Raw genomic sequence first — 21,225 nt, 5'->3', positions numbered from 1 at the left:
ACAAACTCTATATCCGAATAAACAAGAAATTGAATTTGTTCAAAATAGAGACCGAAATTGAATTTCAACTAAAGATGGTACAAAACAATGTCTAATCCAAATCCAAATAATAACCAGTACTTAATAATAATATAAAATTATTATTGGCTTCAACTTTAACTTTCTTGCCGTCACCCGTATAGATATATCTTTCAACATCAATTTATTTTGGTAATAGAAATAATCTTACATAGACACACAGATGTGAGTTGTTACACCAAAATCCAACCCCAGGTGTGTTTATGAACTGAAATTAACTAATGTCCAGCCTTTTTGCAAAAGAAGTAAGTCTTCTCCCCAGTACGACCCTGATGAGCTGGAGATAGAAGTGAGAGCAAGAACAATAAGACTAACATGTCCTTCGAGAGGTCTAACTTAAATGCCCCCAATTTAGCAACAATATTAGACATGTTCAAGATGTACTCCCGTATGTTATCTTTGTCATTATACCTTATGGTAATGAGACTTTTGAGAATAGTATTCATTTTCGCCTTATCGCTTTTAGTAAAACATTTCTTAATTTTGACGAAAAATTCATTGACAGTAGTGATATTATCAGATATCGTCCTTCGAAAAATTGATGGACTGTTTTTCTTAATGGTCATCAGACTTAGGCGTTGGACCTATCTCTCATCTCAAATAATTGATTTTCATCTGCAGTGTTTTTCGTCGTATGAGTAAGTTAGTCTATTCTTACTGTCAAGTCAAAATTCACACAGTCTAAATGAATCAATATTGATTATTTTCAGTGCTTATATTTGTTCGCAGACAGTGTTGGGGCCAAATAAATATACACAAAAAACATTCATGAAGTATAATGAAACTCAAGAATAATGCAATCTCATCTCAAAACACTAAGTGAGACATCAATTATCAATCTTTGGATCAATAACATTGATTGCTAGCAGACATCTTGTTGTAATAATCATGTACGGATAATAAGTAATGTCAAATAGTAAATCACTCTTTGGACTGATTCACTATTCACATAAGCTAAATCTATATAATCATCTCATACATATTATCGTAGATGTATATTTCATTCTGTCAATTACCAACTGTCTTTGGGCCGAAGCATAATTACATGAATTAAAACACACGTAAATACTTACGTTATCAAGTAAAAATCTCACATAAGAGAGGTTATTTTGACAACTTCAAATACTGGATTTTCACCGTCAAAATGCAACAAACATTATTAATGAATTTTTAATATCCTTAAACCAAATTAAAATCATAATCACGTTTAATGCATACAATTCTGATTCCATAAAAAATGAAGAATGTGTATAGGTAAATGAATGGACATGTTTATAAGCAATTGAATGCTCTGTATGTGAATTTATAAATTAAACTAGCATTCATATCACAAGTTATCGGACAACATCAACAATTGTCTTTAAACCAATTACTGACTCACAAGTGATAAACTTGTTTTGACAATTAAATGTTGACAATAAAGTAGTGTGTCAAAAAATATTCCGTCTTTGGACAAATCTATTATTCACAAATAATCAAATTGTCATCATCACATTCAATGTCGTTAAATATGCATGTAACTACTTAATCGCTGACTTGCCTTTAGGCCAATCAACGGTCTTATAAGTCACACATACAACCTTTTAATATATAAAATAAACTGCAGAGACTGCTTTGGCGACATAATTGTTTCAACCAATTCATAAAATCCATTATATTATTAATTGCTAATAAATTCACCTTAAAAAAACGATATGTATATCAGATATAAATAAAAACGTTAATAGCAACAATTAACTTATGGACTCATTAGAATAATCAAATAGTCCAAGAAAGTACTAAATGCATCAGAATTATAAAGGCAAAAATATGCCCCCAAAGAGACTATAAATTTGATATAATAAATAATTATAGTCGAATTTGAACAAATGCATACTATCGAAAACAAATAATGTTGCATCCCAAATTTAATTGAATCATCAAACAAATCATAATGAATATTTGGTTATTTACAAAATCAGCCATTAAAATAAATAAATAAATATGGCATGAAAAATTTGTTGGATAATCGGTTATTTTGCAATCGATTATTTTGTGAGTGAAAATGCGACGGGTCGGTGTACCAAATTTGGAAGAAATAAATAAATATTATTTATTTATTGTTTATGGGTTTTGGTTAATATTTTGGCTATTTTGTCTGTCTCATGACAAATCAAATTGTGCAACCCCAAATTAAATGCGGGTATATGGCCTAAGTCGCAATATTATTTGGATAAAATATTATCCGTTGGATAAATTTATTATAATCTCAACGGAAGGTTTGAAATTAGAATAAATTACAATCGTTTCAAACGGAAGGTTTGAAATTAGAATAAATTACGATCGTCACAAACGGAAGGTTTGTAATTAGAATCAATTACGACTGCTTCAGACGAAAGGTTTGAATTATAATTAATTACATTGATAATTAAGGTCGTAATTATGATTATAATTAATCTCCTGCCATTTTGGCGGAGTGGAGACGCCTATATAAAGAGCCTCCCCCTTCATTCTAATGACCAACAACTAATAATCCTCTCGTCCTACTCTCCTCTCTTCTAGCTTTCCGGCAGCCTCCCCAGCTCAGTTCCTCTCTCGTTTTTGTTCTCTGGAGCTCCAACGATTAGAGGTGCCACTCTCATTGGAGACGGAAACCGTTTTATCTTTGGGTTAGAACGCCATTCACCGGAGGCACTACCGAGGCGTATCTAATTTTCAGAAAGAGGATCCATACTCGACTCGGTTTCACGTTTATTCTCGCAATACCCATATATTCCAACAATCGAAAATTAGATATAACTTTGCGAGAATGTCAACCCCTGCCGGAGCCACCGCCGGAACCGCCGCCGGAGCCGTTGCCGAAACCGTCGCCGGAGTTTTCGACGGAACCGCCGCAGGAAAAGTCGCCAGAGCCGCAACCGGAGATGTCGCCAGAAAAGTCGCCGGAGGAGTCGCCGGAATCTCCGCCGGAGCTTCCGCCGGAGGAGTCGCTGGAGCCGCCGCCGGAGGAATCGTCGGAGGAGTCGCCGGAACCGCAAACAAGGTAGTCGCTCCTTCACTTGGGCTAGTTCCCTTTATGGGCAACCCTTTGTTTTTTGGATTTGCCCCCGGAGGATATGGGAGATTTCCTGGGTTTGTGGCCGCACCCTCTACTTCATTCGCGGCCCAAACTGTTGGTCCTGGGCTTGGCCCACAGATGATGCCCCATGTACAAGCTCCACAACCATTCACGGGAGTGGACTTTAAGAGGTGGCAAGAGAAGATGCTCTTCTACCTGACTGCGATTGGGTTTGCCATGTTCGTGTTGCACGATGGCCCAATCACCCCATAACCCGGTGCAGATCAGCAGACGCATGCTAATTATGCATCGTGGGCACACGGAGACTACATGACAAGAAATACTATATTAGGTAGTCTCTCTAACTCTCATTATAATGTATATTGCAAAATAAAGAGTGCGAAAGGGTTGTGGGATGCCCTTAAGAAAAAATATAAGTCCGAGAATGCCGGGTCCAAAATGTTTGTTGTGGCCCGGTTTATGGACTATAAGATGGTAGATGGCAAGTATGTTGTCGAACAAGTGGAAGAATTTCAACAAATTGTTCACTCTGTTGTCGACGGAGATGTCACTGCTAGAAAAGTTCATCACGAGTGTGATGATCGAGAAATTGCCCCCGAGTTGGAGCAACTTCAAGCACGGGCTGAAGCATGAGCTAAAGCAAGTGGTGCTTGAAGATCTGATTGTCCGAATCCGGATAGAGGAAGACAACAGAAAGCAGCACAAGGCTAAAAGTGAAGATATTGCTAAAGCCAACTTGGTCGGAGATCCCGCCAAAAAACGTGCACGCCCAACTCAAACGGACAAGGGCAAAGCCAAACAGTCCAAGTTTACAGGTAATTGTTTTAACCGTGGAAAAACATGACACCAGATTAAGGACTGCAAGGCACCGAAAAAGAAGAAGCCGAGTTCCCAATTGGTCGAGACGAGCCACCGAACTGATCGTGATCTAAATAGTGACAACCTTGTCGTTGTTGTGTACGAAACTAATAATGTGGAAAGTCCGAGAGCTTGGTGATCGAAGATTTTTGGAGAGTTTTTTTAAAATATCTTTTAAGATACAAAAAAATGATATATGTATAAAATGAAAATAGTGTCGTGCGTGTTCGTGTAGTAACTCCAAAAAATTCATCAAAAATAAAAAAATCTCTTTAACCGGTGAGTGTCCGGGTCGAACTCAGGGAATATGCGAATATCCTATATTTAATTAGAAAAAGTGCAATGAGTTAATGCAATCGAAGAAATTGAAAAGATAAATTGCGGAAATTAAATCTAACTAAAAAACGATAAAATATATGTATCTTGAAAAGGATGAAGCGAGGCGTTTGTGTCTGACTTTTGCGTTCCTTAATGGCTAGATTTCCATGGATGAAATGAGCGGGATGAGGATGGCGTAATAGCGAAAGATATATGTATAACTGCGGGGCGGCTCGGAGGAATGAACGTGATCGCATTTGCTCGCTTAAGCCGATTCTCGACTCGGTTGGTACTTGATCTTGGGGGATTTACAACGAGGCTTCAGTGACACCCGGCGAAGAACATTATAAGCAAGAAACCCTACTGTCACTAGGAATCTCTGTGATCCAATAGACCCCCGCCTATGCCCCATGAATTATTCTTCCAACCGTTCCGCTAGTGGCTCTACCCCTTTTATTACCTCTCTTTAATCAAAATCGAATTCAGAACAGCAACTAAGCAGGTCGACAAAGCTCCTGCGTACTAGCTACGTTGAACTACCCGGAAACCGCTTTTGGCGCATAACAGGGCTGAAATAGTCGATTCTTCTGTCGCCCTTCCGCAACCTTGTCGAAATCCAACTTGAATAATTCAAATCGAACATGGAATTTTTGGGTGAAGGTGAGGTGGAGAAATACGATAGGAATTTTACTAGCTAAAATACTATGCTGAAATTAAAAGAAAAATAGGGAGAAAATCAGTTTGCTCGCGACACAAAACCGAAAATCCCGTATTATTAAACTAGATAAAAAATACGGAAGAAAAGAAATGGAGAAAATGGAATGTATGAAAAATATTATTGTGTATATATGGTGTATATATATATCTATGGTGTATCATATATATATAGTACAATTAGAGGGGATATTTATAGGGGGAAAAGCTTCTAGAAGCTTGGCGGTTACAACCGCCAATAAATAACTACTTCTAAAAATAACTACTAACTACCTCTAAAAATAACCATAAATAACTAACTCTAAAAATAGCTACTAATATAACTACTAATAACTACCTATTTTCTAGAAGGTTTTAGAATAAAAATTACACAAAAATAGCCAAAAATTGGCTAAAAAGTAGTGCAGGATTTTAATTAAGGGAGTTGGGAGAGTGTAGTAAATGCGGGAGCTGAGGGTGCAGGAGACATAAATGCAGCGGAATTCTGTGCAGGAATTATTGTGGCGGCGTAGTAAATGCACCGCTGACCAGCAGCAATAAATGCAGCAAGAATTAATGCAGCTGCTGCTTCGCTCACTTCCACGTATGGCTTTCCTCTCCGCTCATATTTCCGTGTCAGCCGCCGCTTGCCTTCCTTGCCAGCCGCCATCGCTTCACTCACTTCAATGCCAAAGTTTCCGTGCAGCCGTCGCTTGTCTTCTGTGTGGCCATCGCTTGCCTTCCGCGCTCATAAATACAACCACCGCTCGCCTTCCGCGCTCGCTTGCCTTCCGCGCTTGCGCACTCTTATGTAGCCGCCGCTTGTCTTCCGCGCGGCCGTCGCTTGCCTTCCGCGCTCATAAATACAGCCACCGCTCGCCTTCCGCGCTCGCTTGCCTTCCGCGGTTGCGCACTCCTATGCAGCCGCCGCTTGTCTTTCGCGCGGCCATCGCTTGGCTTCCGTGCTCGGTTGACTTTGACTTTCACGCGTTGACTTTCTAGCATTGACCGTTGACTTTTGTTGACTTTCACGCCAGTGACTATTTTTCGCTTCTGAAGCCATTTTTTCACTTTTTAAGGCCAGTTTTGGGCTCCCATATCAGTTTTCAAGCATTATTTCACCTATATAAATAATGAACATCTTATAAATATTTCTTTAAATAAATAATACTTATTAAATAAAATTAATTTAGTTAAAATTAAATACTTAAATAGCATATAAATAATGCCAAAAAATATAATTCAAGAAACACATCAATTAATTTAATTTATACACCAAAATAATTATAAATTATACCTAAAAACTAATAATTTAATATTATACAAACAAGATGAAATGAATACAATTATTAGAATAAATTAACATAAATAATATCAAAATTCGACATAAACAAATAATTAAATAAATAAATATAAGCTATAAAATATGACAAAATCAGGAGTTATCACTTGGTATATTGACACCGGAGCAAACTGCCATGTTTGCTCCGACAAAACAAACATCTCGACCTACAAGGAGACCGGAGGGAGAAAGCTGCACATGAGAAATCATGCAACTTCTGAGGTCCAAGGCGTAGGGAACGTGGTGCTGAAGATGACCTCTGGCAAAGAACTAACCCTAAAAGATGTCCTCCATGTGCCAGACATTTGGAAAAATCTTGTCTCAGGATCACTGCTAGTTAGGCATGGTTTTAAACTTGTCTTTGTAGCAGATAAATTTATATTATCGAAAAAGAGATGTTCCTAACTAGGGGTTATCTTACAAATGAGTTGTTCAAATTGAATGTAATGGCCGTGCGCCGAGCACCACCTACTGATAATAAAAATGTTGATTCTTCTTCGTACTTGATTGAGTGTCCTGATTTCTGGCATTGTAGACTAGGTCATGTAAACCTAAATGCTATAAAAAGATTAGTAAATATGAATTTACTAAATATAAAAGAGGTGAACACTCAAAAAAAATGTGAAGTTTGCGTGGAGGCCAAAATGGCAAAATTACCTTTCCCGTCTGTCGCAAAGAAGACTAAGCCATTAGAGTTAATTCACACTGATGTATGTGATTTAAAATTTTTGCAAACTAGAGGTGGAAAGAAATATTTCATCACCTTTATCGATGACTGCACAAAGTATTGCTATATTTACCTATTAAGGGAAAAGAGCGAAGCAATCGAGGCCTTCAAGAACTTCAAAATCGAGGCAGAAAATCAACTTGACTGTAAAATAAAGACAGTTCGAAGTGATAGAGGTGGCGAATATGTGGCCCCGTTCGAAGAATTATGTAATGAAAGTGGCATAATTCATCAGACAACGGCTCCATATTCACCTCAATTGAATGGCGTTGCAGAACGCAAAAATCGAACACTTAAGGAAATGATGAATGCCTTGCTGATAAGTTCAGGACTTCCCCAAAAAATGTGGGGGGAGACCTTCCGGTCTTATCATAATATGTCTATATGTAGACGACCTACTAATCATGGCCTAAGAGGTCAGTCTGATCAATGAGGTCAAATGCATGTTGAGTTGTAACTTCGACATGAAAGATTTGGGGGTTGCCGACGTCATCCTAAGACAAGACGAAGGTATTGTTCTAACTCAGTCTCACTATATGGAAAAGATACTGAGAAAATTCAATGCCTACGAAAACACTCCAGTGAAAACCCCAATGGACTTCAGCGTACACTTGAGTAAGAATAGGGGAGACCCCGTAGCTCAAGAAAACTATGCCAAAATTATTGGAAGCCTAATGTACTTAACAAATTGTACAAGGCCTGATCTGGCTTTCTCTGTAAACAAGTTGAGTCGATACACTAGCAACCTCAATCATGAATACTGGAAAGCGTTAGTAAGAGTATTAAGTTATCTTAAATTTACTCTAAATTTTGGCATACACTACGCGAAATATCCACCGGTACTTGAAGGGTATTGCAATGCCAATTGGATATCCGATGCAAAAGACTCACTGTCTACAAGTGGATATGTATTTACAATTGGAGGAGGAGCTGTCTCGTGGAAATCCACAAAACAGACGTGCATTGCAAGGTCCACAATGGAATCGGAGTTCATCGCCTTAGACAAAGCTGGTGAAGAAGCTGAATGGCTGAGGAACTTCATGGATGATATTTTATACTGGACTAAACCAGTACCTCCCGTAATGATTCACTGCGATAGCCAAGCTGCAATAGCAAGGGCTAAGAATGGAATTTACAACGGTAAATCCCGACATATCCGACGTAGACATAACACTGTAAGACATATGATCACCAGTGGGGTTTTGACTATTGAATATGTAAAATCAATAGAAAACCTAGCGGATCCGCTAACCAAATGGTTGCAGAGAGATCAAATGTACAAACTGCTAAAGGAAATGGGTTTGAAATAAACAAGATAGAGACAATTACAATGGTAACCCAACCAAATCATTTGGAAATCCCAAGCCTTGGTTCAATGGGAAAACCAAACTGTAAGAGTCCGGATCGAACACTCAATACAATTTCCTGAAAAGCAATGGGTGTTATAATGTGCAAAAGTTGTGAGGTTGAGTCAATGACTCTTAATGATCCTAAAGGTGTGAGTTAGATACCTTGATATATGATTAACTATATAAGTGTGAAGTTAGATACCTTGATATAAGATTACCTATATAAGTGTAAAGTGTGGGTCGCTTCAAATGAAACACTTATGAATCCAAAGACAAGATCCATGGCCGAAATGGATCAAAAGGTGAGAACAAAGTTGAGATTGAGACAGCGACACGTCAATATTATTGACTAAGTGCACGCAGAGGCGTAACAGTTCAATGCATCACGTCAACTGGGCCACCAGTACACTCTGTAATGTTGACTATGGAAGGTTCAAATCCAAAAACTACCTGTCTTGATGTGTCAATGTCTCACAGGGATTGAGCTGGGTTTCTGTCCTTTATGGGCATTTCTACTCATGTGGGGATTGTTGGATAATCGGTTATTTTACAATCGATTATTTTGTGAGTGAAAATACGACGAGCCGGTGTACCAAATTAATTATATTAATTTGGAAGAAATAAATAAATATTGTGTATGGGGTTTGGTTAATATTTTGGCTATTTTGTCTGTCTCGAGACAAACCAAATTGTGCAAACCCAAATTAAACGCGGGTATATGGCCTAAGTCGCAATATTATTTGGATAAAATATTATCCGTTGGACAAATTTATTATAATCTCAAACGGAAGGTTTGAAATTAGAATAAATTACAATCGTTTCAAACGGAAGGTTTGAAATTAGAATAAATTATGATCATCACAAACGGAAGGTTTGTAATTAGAATAAATTATGACTGCTTCAAACGGAAGGTTTGAATTATAATTAATTACATCGATAATTAAGGTCGTAATTATGATCGTAATTAATCCCCTGCCATTTTGGCGGAGTGGAGACGCCTATATAAAGAGTCTCCCCATTCATTCTAATTAGTAACAAAAAAACAATCCTCTCGTCCTACTCTCCTCTCTTCTAGCTTTCCGGCAGCCTCTCCAGCTCAGTTCCTCTCTCGTTTTAGTTCGCCGGAGCTCCAACGATTAGATGTGTCACTCTCATTGGAGACGGAAACCGTTTTATCTTTGGGTTAGAACGCTATTCACCGGAGGCACTGCCGAGGCGTATCTAATTTTCAAAAAGAGGATTCATTCTCGACTCGGTTTCACGTTTATTCTCGCAATACCCATATATTCCAACAAAATTACCAATTAATTGGATATGATATTCCATAAATTATTCCAATAAAAATAAATAAATAAATTTTGATTGTAGGCATATGCACTGTTGTGCATATCTTTTCGTGGATGTCATTCTAATTGAAATAATCAACTTATTTTATAATTAAATAACCAATTGATATGTAAAATTCATGCAAACACCAAAAATCAATTGATATTGCAATATATATATATATACATAGACATCATTATCCGCAACAGCGGCAGATTCAGAAAAAAAATTTATTGGTGGCACAATATATAAATTTAAAAACAAAATAATTTATAAGACTCGGTTTATTAAAAAATAACAATAATATAACATTATTTTGTATATTTATGTTTAAAAATATAAATTAATTATTTTAATTGGATTGGATTTTAATTATTTGAGTATTTATGATATTTTAAAATTTAAATTTTAAATAATTCACCTAATTTTTGGGATAATGATGCAATTTTGAATTTTAGGCAGGGGCAATCCAATTTTTGAATGGCAAAACATTATTAAATTATAAAAAAAAAATTGATATAATAAAATCACCAGTAACACGTGCCACCATTTCAGCAAAAGTGGATCCGCCTCGATTGCAAACACTCAACAGATGATGCCAATCCTTTAGATTAATAAATAAATAAACAAACGAATGAACACATTTGCATATATTAAATCTAATTGCAGATAAATTAGTATATACGTATGTGAATTCAAACACATAATTAATATGCACAATACACATGCATGCAGATTAACACATGTGGACACAGAAGCAATCATGTACAAATTTCAATTAGACATGAATAAATAAACGCATGGATGAAATTCAAAAATGAGTAACACACAGTGTTTTCAGTAATTTCAAGCTGTATTGCATCAAACTTCAATAAATCAATTTTGACTGAACAAATAATTCATTTAATCTAAAAGACCAAATACTGATTGATCCAACACTACAAAAAAAATAATATATTTGTAACGGAATTCCGTCCCTAAAGTTCACGTAGCTAACGTAATTCCGTTTCTAATTCCGTCTCTAATGTCATTAGTAACGGAAAAAGTAGATTTAGAGACAAAAAATTTTTGTTACAAAAATGATTTTTTCTTGTAGTGCAAAATAATAAAAATAAAAAATAAAAAATAAAAAATATCGTGGTTCTCATGCACGGATTGATCGGACATCAATTAATCAAACAAAATACTCAATAAATTCAACAAAGAAAGGCTATGATGCCAATTATTGGAACTATCAAAAATAAAACTCGAAGCCCAAAATCTTTTGTGTTGAAATAATTGAGATGAAAATAAAACAAATAAATCTAACCTGATTCTATTAGCGTTGTTGGATTTAGGTCTTCAAATTAATCGAGGATTTTGTGTTATTAAAGCCTATGATGCAACCCCTCCTGAGAACACCGCTAGAGCTTTTGTCCTTACTCTCACGATGAGATATGAAAAGTAATGGATGTTGCGTCTAAACCCTGGGATTACAACCCTAATATATATCATTTATTATTAGTTGGCTTCATCATAGAATTAATAAGTTACCGGGTTTCTGCACATAGGAGACCCCCACTTACTAAATATATTTAAACACAATAAATGTAATAGATCACTTAATGTAAGCTTAATCTGACTGATAGCCGAAATAATTACATTTAAGCCACAGTGAATTTATAATCCAACATCATGTTGTTCCAACAATTTATACATTCTATAGAAATATATATATATATATATTTGTTTTTTCTAGATCATAACCTGCAAAGTTTATCTTAGATTAAAAATTCTCTAAAAGAAAAATATGGTAAAAGCATAACTAAACAGTCAAGTACTCCAAACAAAAAATCACCACATCGGAAATCAGTAAAAATACATGTAAATATGTGCGTGCAATTAAATAGCGAGGTAAGGTGTTGAGCGGGGATTGAAATAATTATCATCCAATGAGTCCTCGACCGATGTGGTCGATCCACGGCACCGATATTCCTTGGCCCAACAAATAAGTTGTCTGTAGCTTAAATATTTAGGTGAATGGAATGGATGGAATAGCTAGGTGTTATCGATTTCTTCCATTGAAAGGTCGATACATCTATACACTTGAGATTGTTCCAATTAAAAATTCCGCAGGCGAAAACAAACTATCCCCAAGGCCAATGTTATTACAAAAATTAAAGAAAGACTCGAAGAAAAGGGGGCACCCATGCAATTGATTTAGAGGTGTCCATCAGCAAATATCCATTCGACTCAGCCTTCTGCATGTCAGGAATAAATCCGGTCGCAATGGTATTTCCCAAAAAAATTGATAGTCTCAATCTTTTTTTTAACTTGATGACATAAGTATACTTGGTGCTTAAAACTGTAATTTGAAGAGGAAAATTTCAATGTCATAAATTCAATGATGATGAATTATCACTATACCAAGTTTATAGTTTTAGCTAGTAAATTTGAAGAGAATGTTGGCAGAAGTTAATTAGATTATTTGTTCTGGCTTATATCAATTCATATAAAAAATTGGAAACATATTTGTATATATATATAACAAAAACTTCTATTCATAACGACAAAGATACATAGTTAAAAAGTTAAAAACAATAACAATTAAACAAATTGTTTTCATTAAAGATAAAAGTTGGCATACTCTCAGACTCTACAAACAAATTGTCAAAGAACATCAACATGTTTGGTAAAAAGTTTAGGAGCAATAATGGAGGAATTAGAAAGAACAATAGCAGAGATATATTTTTCTTTTTTCCCTCGATAACCTCTAAATACAAATCATAAATATTTATCACAATACCAGAAGAATTTTTCCCAATTATTATTTTCCACCGTACGATATGAATCGTTTTAATAGCCTTAAAACATCTTTTTTTAAATCCGTTGGAATGTATGGTTATTGCGAGAATAAACGTGAAACCGAGTCGATGATGGATCCTCTTTCCAAAAGTTAGATACGTCTCGGTAGTGCCTCCGGTAGATGGCGTTCTAACCCAAAGATAAAACGGTTTCCGTCTCCAATGAGAGTAGTACCTCTAATCGTTGGAGCTTCGGCGAACAAAAACGAGAGAGAAATTGAGCTGGGGAGGCTGCCGAAAAACTAGAAAAGATGAGAGAAGGACGAGACGATTGTTTTTTTGGTAATTAGAATGAAGGGGAGGCCCTTTATATAGGCTTCTCCACTCCGCCAAAATGGCAGAGGATCAATTACAATTATAATTACACCTTAATTATTGATGTAATTAATTATAAATTCAAACCTTTCGTTTGAAGCAGTTGTAATTGATTTTAATTACAAACCTTCCGTTTGTGACGATAGTAATTTATTCTAATTTCAAACATTCCGTTTGAAACGGTTGTAATTTATTGTAATTTCAAACCTTCCGTTTGAGATTATAATACATTTATCCAACGGATAATATTTTATCCAAATAATATTGCGACTTAGGCCATATACCCGGGTTTAATTTTGGGGTTCCCAATTTAGTTTGTCTCGAGACAGACAAAATAGTTAAAATATTAACCAAACCCCATAGACTCTAAATTAATTATATTAATTTGGTACACCGGCTCGTCGCATTTTCACTCACAAAATAATCGATTGCAAAATAACCGATTATCTATCGAAATCAATATGTTAAATCTCTGAACGCTCATATATGGTCTTTGATGGAGACACTGTCCGTTTTTATTTAAGGATGGTTTGTTTGAGTATAGATCATTGTTTTTAGAGAAAGAAATAGATACATGTTGTTAATAAATGAATGAATTTATCAATCTAGTTTAAATTTATTTTTTTATTTTTTATTACGAAATTTTTATTTTTTATTTACGAAAATGTGTATAAACCTTTCCTATTCACATATAATTCAAATGACAACTATTTAACACTCCTTCCTCTTATCCTATTTCAATTGTCTTTATTTTTTTCTCTTTTTTTATATCTCTCACTTCATTTGGCTTTTATTTTTTGCAAAATTTACCAAATTTAAATATATTTAACAAATATAAAATAATTTAATTAACTTTATAATATATAACATCACACATCATATCATACATAATCCACTAAAAATCCTTTTATTTCTATTTTTCTCCTTCATAAACAAATAATTTTATTTACAGTTAAAACTCTCCATTTATATAAAATTAATTTATCTTAACTATAAATAAATACATATATTTTATTTATTTATATTATTTAAAAAATTTATTTTTTCGAAAATGATATTCATATTGCATATATTTTATTGAGGTATAATATTTAAAATTTTTTAACATATTTCAAATTTATTTAAATTATATATTAATTATTTTTTAAAATTATTAATAATATTACTCATATAAAAATACAATAAAACTATATCATAACTCATTATTATTAAATTAATTAAACCAGTTGTTTTTAATATATATGTAAATTCCTAGACATATTACAGTTATATTTAATATATTATGTATAATTTCATAAATTAGTTATTCTTGAACTTTTCCAAGAATGGTATTTCTGTAAACTTTTTGAAATTGATCCTCCCACGGAATTCAATTTTGCATACTTTGATCTTAGTTTTTTAATCAAAGTCGGCCAAAAAAATTCCTTATTTTTCTTGCAAATTGCCACCCATATTGTTCCAGGAATTCCTTCATTGTTCATATTCCTTCAATGTACATATAGAGTGGATATAATCGTCAAAATATGTGTGTGTTCTTTGTGTGGAAATGATACCAGCCCAGAAGATGTAAGTAATTGGAACCTATTTGTCCTTCTCATAATATAAATTTCAGAGTCAAACATTGTTTTTCAATCCATATTTGGTCAAATTCAGCCCAATTTTTCCCAAAATCATGAAACCTAATATTATCATATACGATTTCTTTGAATCCGACAATCACTTTCTTTTATTTTTGAATGCCCTTAAACTTCAGAGGTAATTTCAAAATTATATGGCACAAACAATTTCAATTATAATACCCTGAAACACCTCTCTTACTCTCTTACTGCTACCTTAATAATTTTATATTGGTGAGTCAATATGACATTAGGTCGCAGCCCATCCATTTCTTGAATCCAACTTTTAAAATGAAAGGGAGTCTTCACGTGTCACCAAAGCACACCCGAATAATATAGATTGACGGTGATGATTAATTCCAATAAAAGCTCCAAATGACATTCAATACTTATTGACAAGTTATGTCACTTCAAAGCTCATTAAATCATTAAAGTCTCCATACGCCACTCGCTTCTCGGATGAATCCATAATATATTTCTTAACATTCCCTCATCATTAATGTCTATCAAATAATATATATATATATATTTATTCTACCTCGATGTTGCAGTCTCGCAAAAAGTTTGCAGATAGATTCTGCATCTCCATCATCTAATCTCAGCCTTCTCATATTCTCTATAACACTCCTACAATCTTTTGAAAGACATCTAATATTTTTAGGACCACCAACTTAAACTTCACACAATTGAATATTTTTACATGGTCTTTATATCTACAATATCATTAACCTTCAATTGTCTCTTTATGTGTACACAAATTTTTCTATAAGTAGACATTAGAATTGACATATTTGGATCAAGATCATGAATGTGTGTTGTAACTGTTTTTGAAATAATCTATAATCCTTCCATGTATAGTGTTTTGACTGTCTTAGACTCCGTCGTTATCCCTTGCTCTTGATGTATGGCTTTGAGTCATTCAGGATGGTGTCAGGTCATGATAGAGGAAATGTCTGTTTTGCATGCTAAGAATACTTGGGATTTGGTTCGTTTCCATTAGGAAAGACACTTGTAACTTTTCGATGAGTTTATCCACTAAAGGTTAGCTCTGATGGTCACATTGATTGACTTAAAGCTTGACTTTTGGAAAAATCATTACTCAAGTGTATGAAGAGGACTATACAAAAACCTTCTCTTCCGTTGCCAAAATGTCTTATGATTGTCTTTTTGTTTCTATGACAGAAATGCGTGGTTGGCTCCTTCATCAACTTGACATTAAAAATGTCTTTTTGCATGGTGCTCTTCAAAAAGAGGTATATATAGAGCAACCGCATAACTTTGTTGCTCATGGGGAGTCTACTCTTTTATGTCACTTTAGTCGCTCACTTTATGGCTTGAAATAGTCTCAAAGGGTATGTTTTGGATTTTCAGTCTTCTTATTCAAAAATTTGGTATGACACAATATTCGTTTGATCATACCATATTCTTTAAGCATATTTTGAAGGGACGGTGTGTTTATATAATTGTTTATGTTGGTGATATTGTCATCACTAGAGATAATATAGATGATATTACAGAGTTGAAAGATCACCTACACAGCAATTTTCAGACCAAAGACTTGAGACCACTACGGTATTTCTTAGGAATTGAGATTAACCAATCAAATAATGATGTTATCTTATTTCAGAAAAAAATATATTTTTGATATGTTGGAAAAAATATATTAATGAATGTAAGATTATGTATTCTCCTATGGATCCAAAAACAAAGTTGCTTTCTGGACCGAGGGAGCCATTGACTGATACTGATGTTGGACGATATAGAAGGCTGGTTGTAAGCTCTAATATCTCACTATTACCCGACTAAATATATTATTTGTTGTAATTGTAGTGAGTCGCTTCATGCAGTCTCCATGTGACTTTCATTTGAAGACAGTTATGTGTGTTTTGTGGTATATTAAAGGGTATCATGAAATAAATTTACTTTATACAAATCATGATCACTAAGAAATTATTGGATATTCAGGTGTTGATTGGGCAAGGTCCTCAATAGATTGACGTTCTATCTCTGGTTGTTGTGTGTTTGTTGGAGGTAATTTAATATCTTGAAAAAGTAAGAAATAAGATGCGGTAGCAAATTATAGTGCTAAGACTGAATATCACGCAATGACCTTAGTTCATATTATTTTCTTTGGATTAAATAATTACTTTGTGAACTCAATTTTTGTGATCGGACGAACATGAAGTTAGCACATTTGAGTAATTACACAAATTGCGATCTACTCTATGAAGTATAGAAATCTATCCAACGTATTATATCGTCTAGCAAACAATGTTCTGCAAACACTACAAAAAAATAATATATTTGTAACGGAATTCCGTCCCTAAAGTTCACGTAGCTAACAAAATTTCATTCCTATTTCCGTCTCTAATGTCATTAGTAACAGAAAAAATAGATTTAAAAACAAAAAAATTTTGTTATAAAAATAATTTTTTCTTGCAATGAAAAACATACTTTTTGAAAGTTTAGGGTTTAGTGGATGCATAATATTATTTTATTCACATATTTATTTTGAAATATTAAAATTCATTATTATCTTCAATATGTGATTATTTACCTAGGATGAAAAATAAGGACAGATAATCCTACATTATAACATTAGATTTATTTAGAATATAATGAAAATCTCTACTATATATTGCAATTTAAATACTCCCGAATTCCAACACGAAGCTAAGAAAACTTGTGTTCCTTTGTAGATTTTTAAATTTTTTTTACTATTCACTTACTCTATCCTTCACAATTTAAATTTTTAAACTTGTTCTTTAAATTTTTTTACCATGTTTATATGTTCTGCTTCAAAGTATTTCTTTTTTTATTTTAAAAAAATTGATCAAACACTAATACTAAAATACTTTTAATTTTTACTTAAATTACAAACATACCATTACACATTAAATTATTTTATACATCAAGTCAAGGGACAAAAATATTTAAAACTCTTACATACTTCCATTGATTAATAAAATTCTATTATTTTTTCATTTTCTACAAAATTTCAAATGACCTATTTGATTAGGGAGGGAGGAAGTAATTTTTTTCCAAAAAAATTTATATCAAAATACTTATTTTTTATATTATACTAAAATTGATTTTACAATTAAAATATCATATGGACACATACTTGTATCAAAACAAATAATTATTCAAAGTCTAAATTTTACTATTTAAAAATCAAAATCCAAAATTCAATCTCTTACGCAAACAAACCAGCGAAAGTTTGATACTTTTGTTTAGACAAGAATTTTAGAAGAAATTTTAATTTGGAGAGTTTTGAATTTAAATTATTTTGGATAATTTTGTAGTATTCCGAAACTATAGACTTGGTTGTGTTGGTCACGAAATTTAAGGAATATTGATATTATATTGATAGTGGGTAAAAAGTATAGGTAAAAGACATTTTTGCCCTTGTGAGTGTATTAGTGTAAAAGGTAGTGACAATTGTGTAATAATAATAAAATAGTAAGGGTGGTTTTATAGTGATATGATTATTTATGGAAATAAGAATAGTTTTGGGAAGAACAAAAATAGTAAACAAGATTATTGTATTACGACGAATGGAGTATAATAAATGATGTGGTTGATGATGTAGAAGTAAAGTACTCCCTCCTTCCCACAACTATAGTCCGGGTTGTGTTCGACAGATTTAAGAAATATTGATATTATATTGGTAGTGGATAAAAAGTACGGATAAAAGACTTTTTTGCCCTTGTGAGTGTATTAGTGTAAAAAGTAGTGGCAATTGTGTAATATTAATAAAAAAATAAGGATAGTTTTATAGAGATATAATTATTTATGGAAATGAGACTATTGTTTTGGGACGGACAAAAATAGTAAACAAGACTATTGTATTGGGACGGAGGGAGTATTATTTTTCTTTAGGCAAAATTGGTCAAAACTCTCTTATGGTTACGAAAGTCAGCGTAAATCTTCTATTTACTTTAAAATTAGATGACGCCCCCTTATATTTTAAAAAATATTGCATGAAACTCTTCTGTGGTTTCGAAACTCGGCGTAAATTCTTATTTTACTTTAAAAATTGGATGATGTCTCCTTATACTTTAAAAAATATTTGCATGAAATCCCACGATGCAAAAAAAATATAGATAGAAAATCTTCTCATCACACAAGGGAGGTTTCATAGTAGTGGAGTTTCATATAACGTATTTTGAAGTTTCATGCAACGTTTTTTAAAGTATAAGGGGGTGTCATGCAATTTTTTAAAGTATAAAAACATTTTACGTTGAAGTTCAAAATCACAGGAAAATTATGAGCAATTTTTTTTTTTTTTACAAGAATTAAAGTATTAATTTATATTATATAGAAAAATAAATTAAATTAAATTTTACATCTTTATATTTTATACTCCCTCCATCCGTTACATAAGAAGGATACCACTTTCCATTTTTGTCCTCCCAAAAAAATGATATCATTTCTTAATTTAGTAATTGTACTATCTACCTAACATAATTAATATCCTTACAACTTTTAATATATTACACAAATGTCATTATTTTTTTATCACACAATTTAATAGGGGCATTTTTTTCGTTTCCACTATAAACCAATATAATACTGATATTAAAAAATTTACGTGCAAAAAGCGCAAATGTTACTTTTTTTACGGAACAAAGGTAGTATAATAATTACTCCATATGTTCCAACTATTGTGTTCGGGGTACTGTAAATACGAGAATTTAAAAAAAATATAATATTTAGTAAATAATTAAAAATGTATTAATAAAATATAATTATTCTATAAAATAAATAATTTTAAATTAAAATTAATATAATTAATTATTCTAATTAAAATTAAAAAAATTATAAACTAAAAAATTTAAAATGAGATTAAGAAGTATAATTTAAAAAAAAAAAATTAAAATAAAATGTGAAAATACATAAACAACAATATAAATATGATAAATAAGAAAGAAATGAATACAATACTAGCCCGTCCATCCATATTTGCTACCCTGGCAGCAGGCCTGCCTGGGCAGGTTCCGTGGCCGGACGCAGATAAAAGCTCATTTCATATATCTGTAATATGTATATATATAAAAAGGTTATTTAATTTTTTTTGTAGAAGGCCTATCAAATTAAATGATAAATAAATAATATTTATATAGTATGTTCTTTTGAATTAGCATTAATAAGATTTTTTATTTCAAAATTAATTAGTCATGGATATTAACTGTATTACTTAATTATTGTACAAGACTCAACTTCCATCTACACATTAGAACAAGAATTGTCTGAAGAGGAATTGACAGAACTTCGTGGTCACAACTATTAATCAAATCTTTGTAGATCAAACGGTGAGACAAAAGGACACTTGCATGGTCGCACCACGCCACCACCGCATGTCCGAACTGATCGTCCATCTGCAGGCTGCAGCCTGGGTGATTTTTTTATTTTTTATTTTTTTTGTTTTATTTTACTATTCATTTATTAAAATAGAGTTTTTTATTTTAATCTTTTAGACTTAGAAATTTAAGAACCGTGTTCATTTATAAAATTTATGCTATTTATAAAATTTCCCATTCCCGTCCAAAAAGGAAACATCAAATCAAATTCTTATTTTTTCACTTTTTATTTTAAACTACGTTCAAAATATCAAAATAATATATTTTTATATCACATTATATAACTATTCAAATTCAAAATTTTTACTATTCAAATCTCAAATCAAAATTCAAATTCTCGAACAAATACATTCTAAGATTTTAATCTTATATCTCATTTTAAATAATTTTAATTTTATTATTATTTTTTTATTTTCAATTATATTATTTTAGTATTTTTTTTTTCATAAATATATTTTTTTATAATCAACCGTTTTAGTTTGGATAAAATGTTTTTTATCGACTTATGTATACATCTATTGACTACTGCTATGTTTTATCACTAAAAATATAAAAAAATCTATATGTATACTATTTTTTTATTAAAAATGCTTATTATTAAATAACAATATATTGTTCTTTTGCTTATAAATGTTACTATTGATTAATTGAATACTTGATATTGATTTTGCAGGACAAGCTAAGAAAAAAGAAAAAAATGTACATTATTATTGCTAAAGATATTGTACAAATGAGGTGTGATTGTTGTTTATTATTTTATTTTATTAAACTTTTAAATATAGTGATGTTTACAAAAAATTATTTATTTGAAAGTGAAAGAAAACAAAAAAAAAAAAAGATTTTATAAAGTCACAAAAGGGGCTTTTGATAAATTTTTAAATAGAAATACAAGATCTAAAAAATTTAATGAATCAAATACGAAAAAAGTATTGAACATTCTGAATCAACTGAAAAGTTGAATAACATTGATACGGTTTACATAATCTAAATAACGGTGATAATCATAATATTTCAAATGAATAAGATTGAAGATATCATAGTTTCTAAATATTTGTATTCTTAAAAATTGGGATAACCTTGATGATATATCAAAAAATATTTTAATCAGAAAATAGCCTATTACAGAATTAAATCTAACTTTTCCATTAGATAATACTTATAGATATTTTTTATATTTCAACTAGAATAACAGATAGAAAATGGTTAGTGTATTCAAAATACGAAGATAAAATATATTGTTTTTGTTGTAAATTATTCAAGAAAAATAATTTCAAGAGTTTCTTGCCTAACAATGGATTTAAAGATTGGAAGCATGTGGCGGAAGGATTTAAGCAACGTG

At 32.3% G+C, this 21,225-nt stretch overlaps 1 protein-coding gene across 1 annotated transcript; it reads left to right on the top strand.

Annotated features, from left to right (window-relative positions):
* The first annotated feature begins 2,866 nt into the window (after positions 1-2,866).
* LOC127255161 (uncharacterized) lies at positions 2,867-3,388 on the top strand. The gene has a single exon (XM_051280555.1). The coding sequence runs from the start codon at positions 2,867-2,869 to the stop codon at positions 3,386-3,388; it is 522 nt and encodes a 173-aa protein (XP_051136512.1).
* Positions 3,389-21,225: the final 17,837 nt, after the last annotated feature.

Source organism: Andrographis paniculata, unplaced genomic scaffold (assembly GCF_009805555.1).
Source record: "Andrographis paniculata isolate CXL003 unplaced genomic scaffold, ASM980555v1 Contig53END, whole genome shotgun sequence".
In the NCBI taxonomy this organism is placed as follows: Eukaryota; Viridiplantae; Streptophyta; class Magnoliopsida; order Lamiales; family Acanthaceae; genus Andrographis; species Andrographis paniculata.
The sequence above is the reverse complement of the archived record's forward strand: the minus strand, read 5'-3'. Positions and strand labels throughout refer to the sequence as shown.

What these genes read in the sequence shown, in the direction of transcription:
- LOC127255161 (XM_051280555.1), top strand. Translation starts at nt 2,867, where the DNA reads ATGTCAACCCCTGCCGGAGCCACCGCCGGAACCGCCGCCGGAGCCGTT.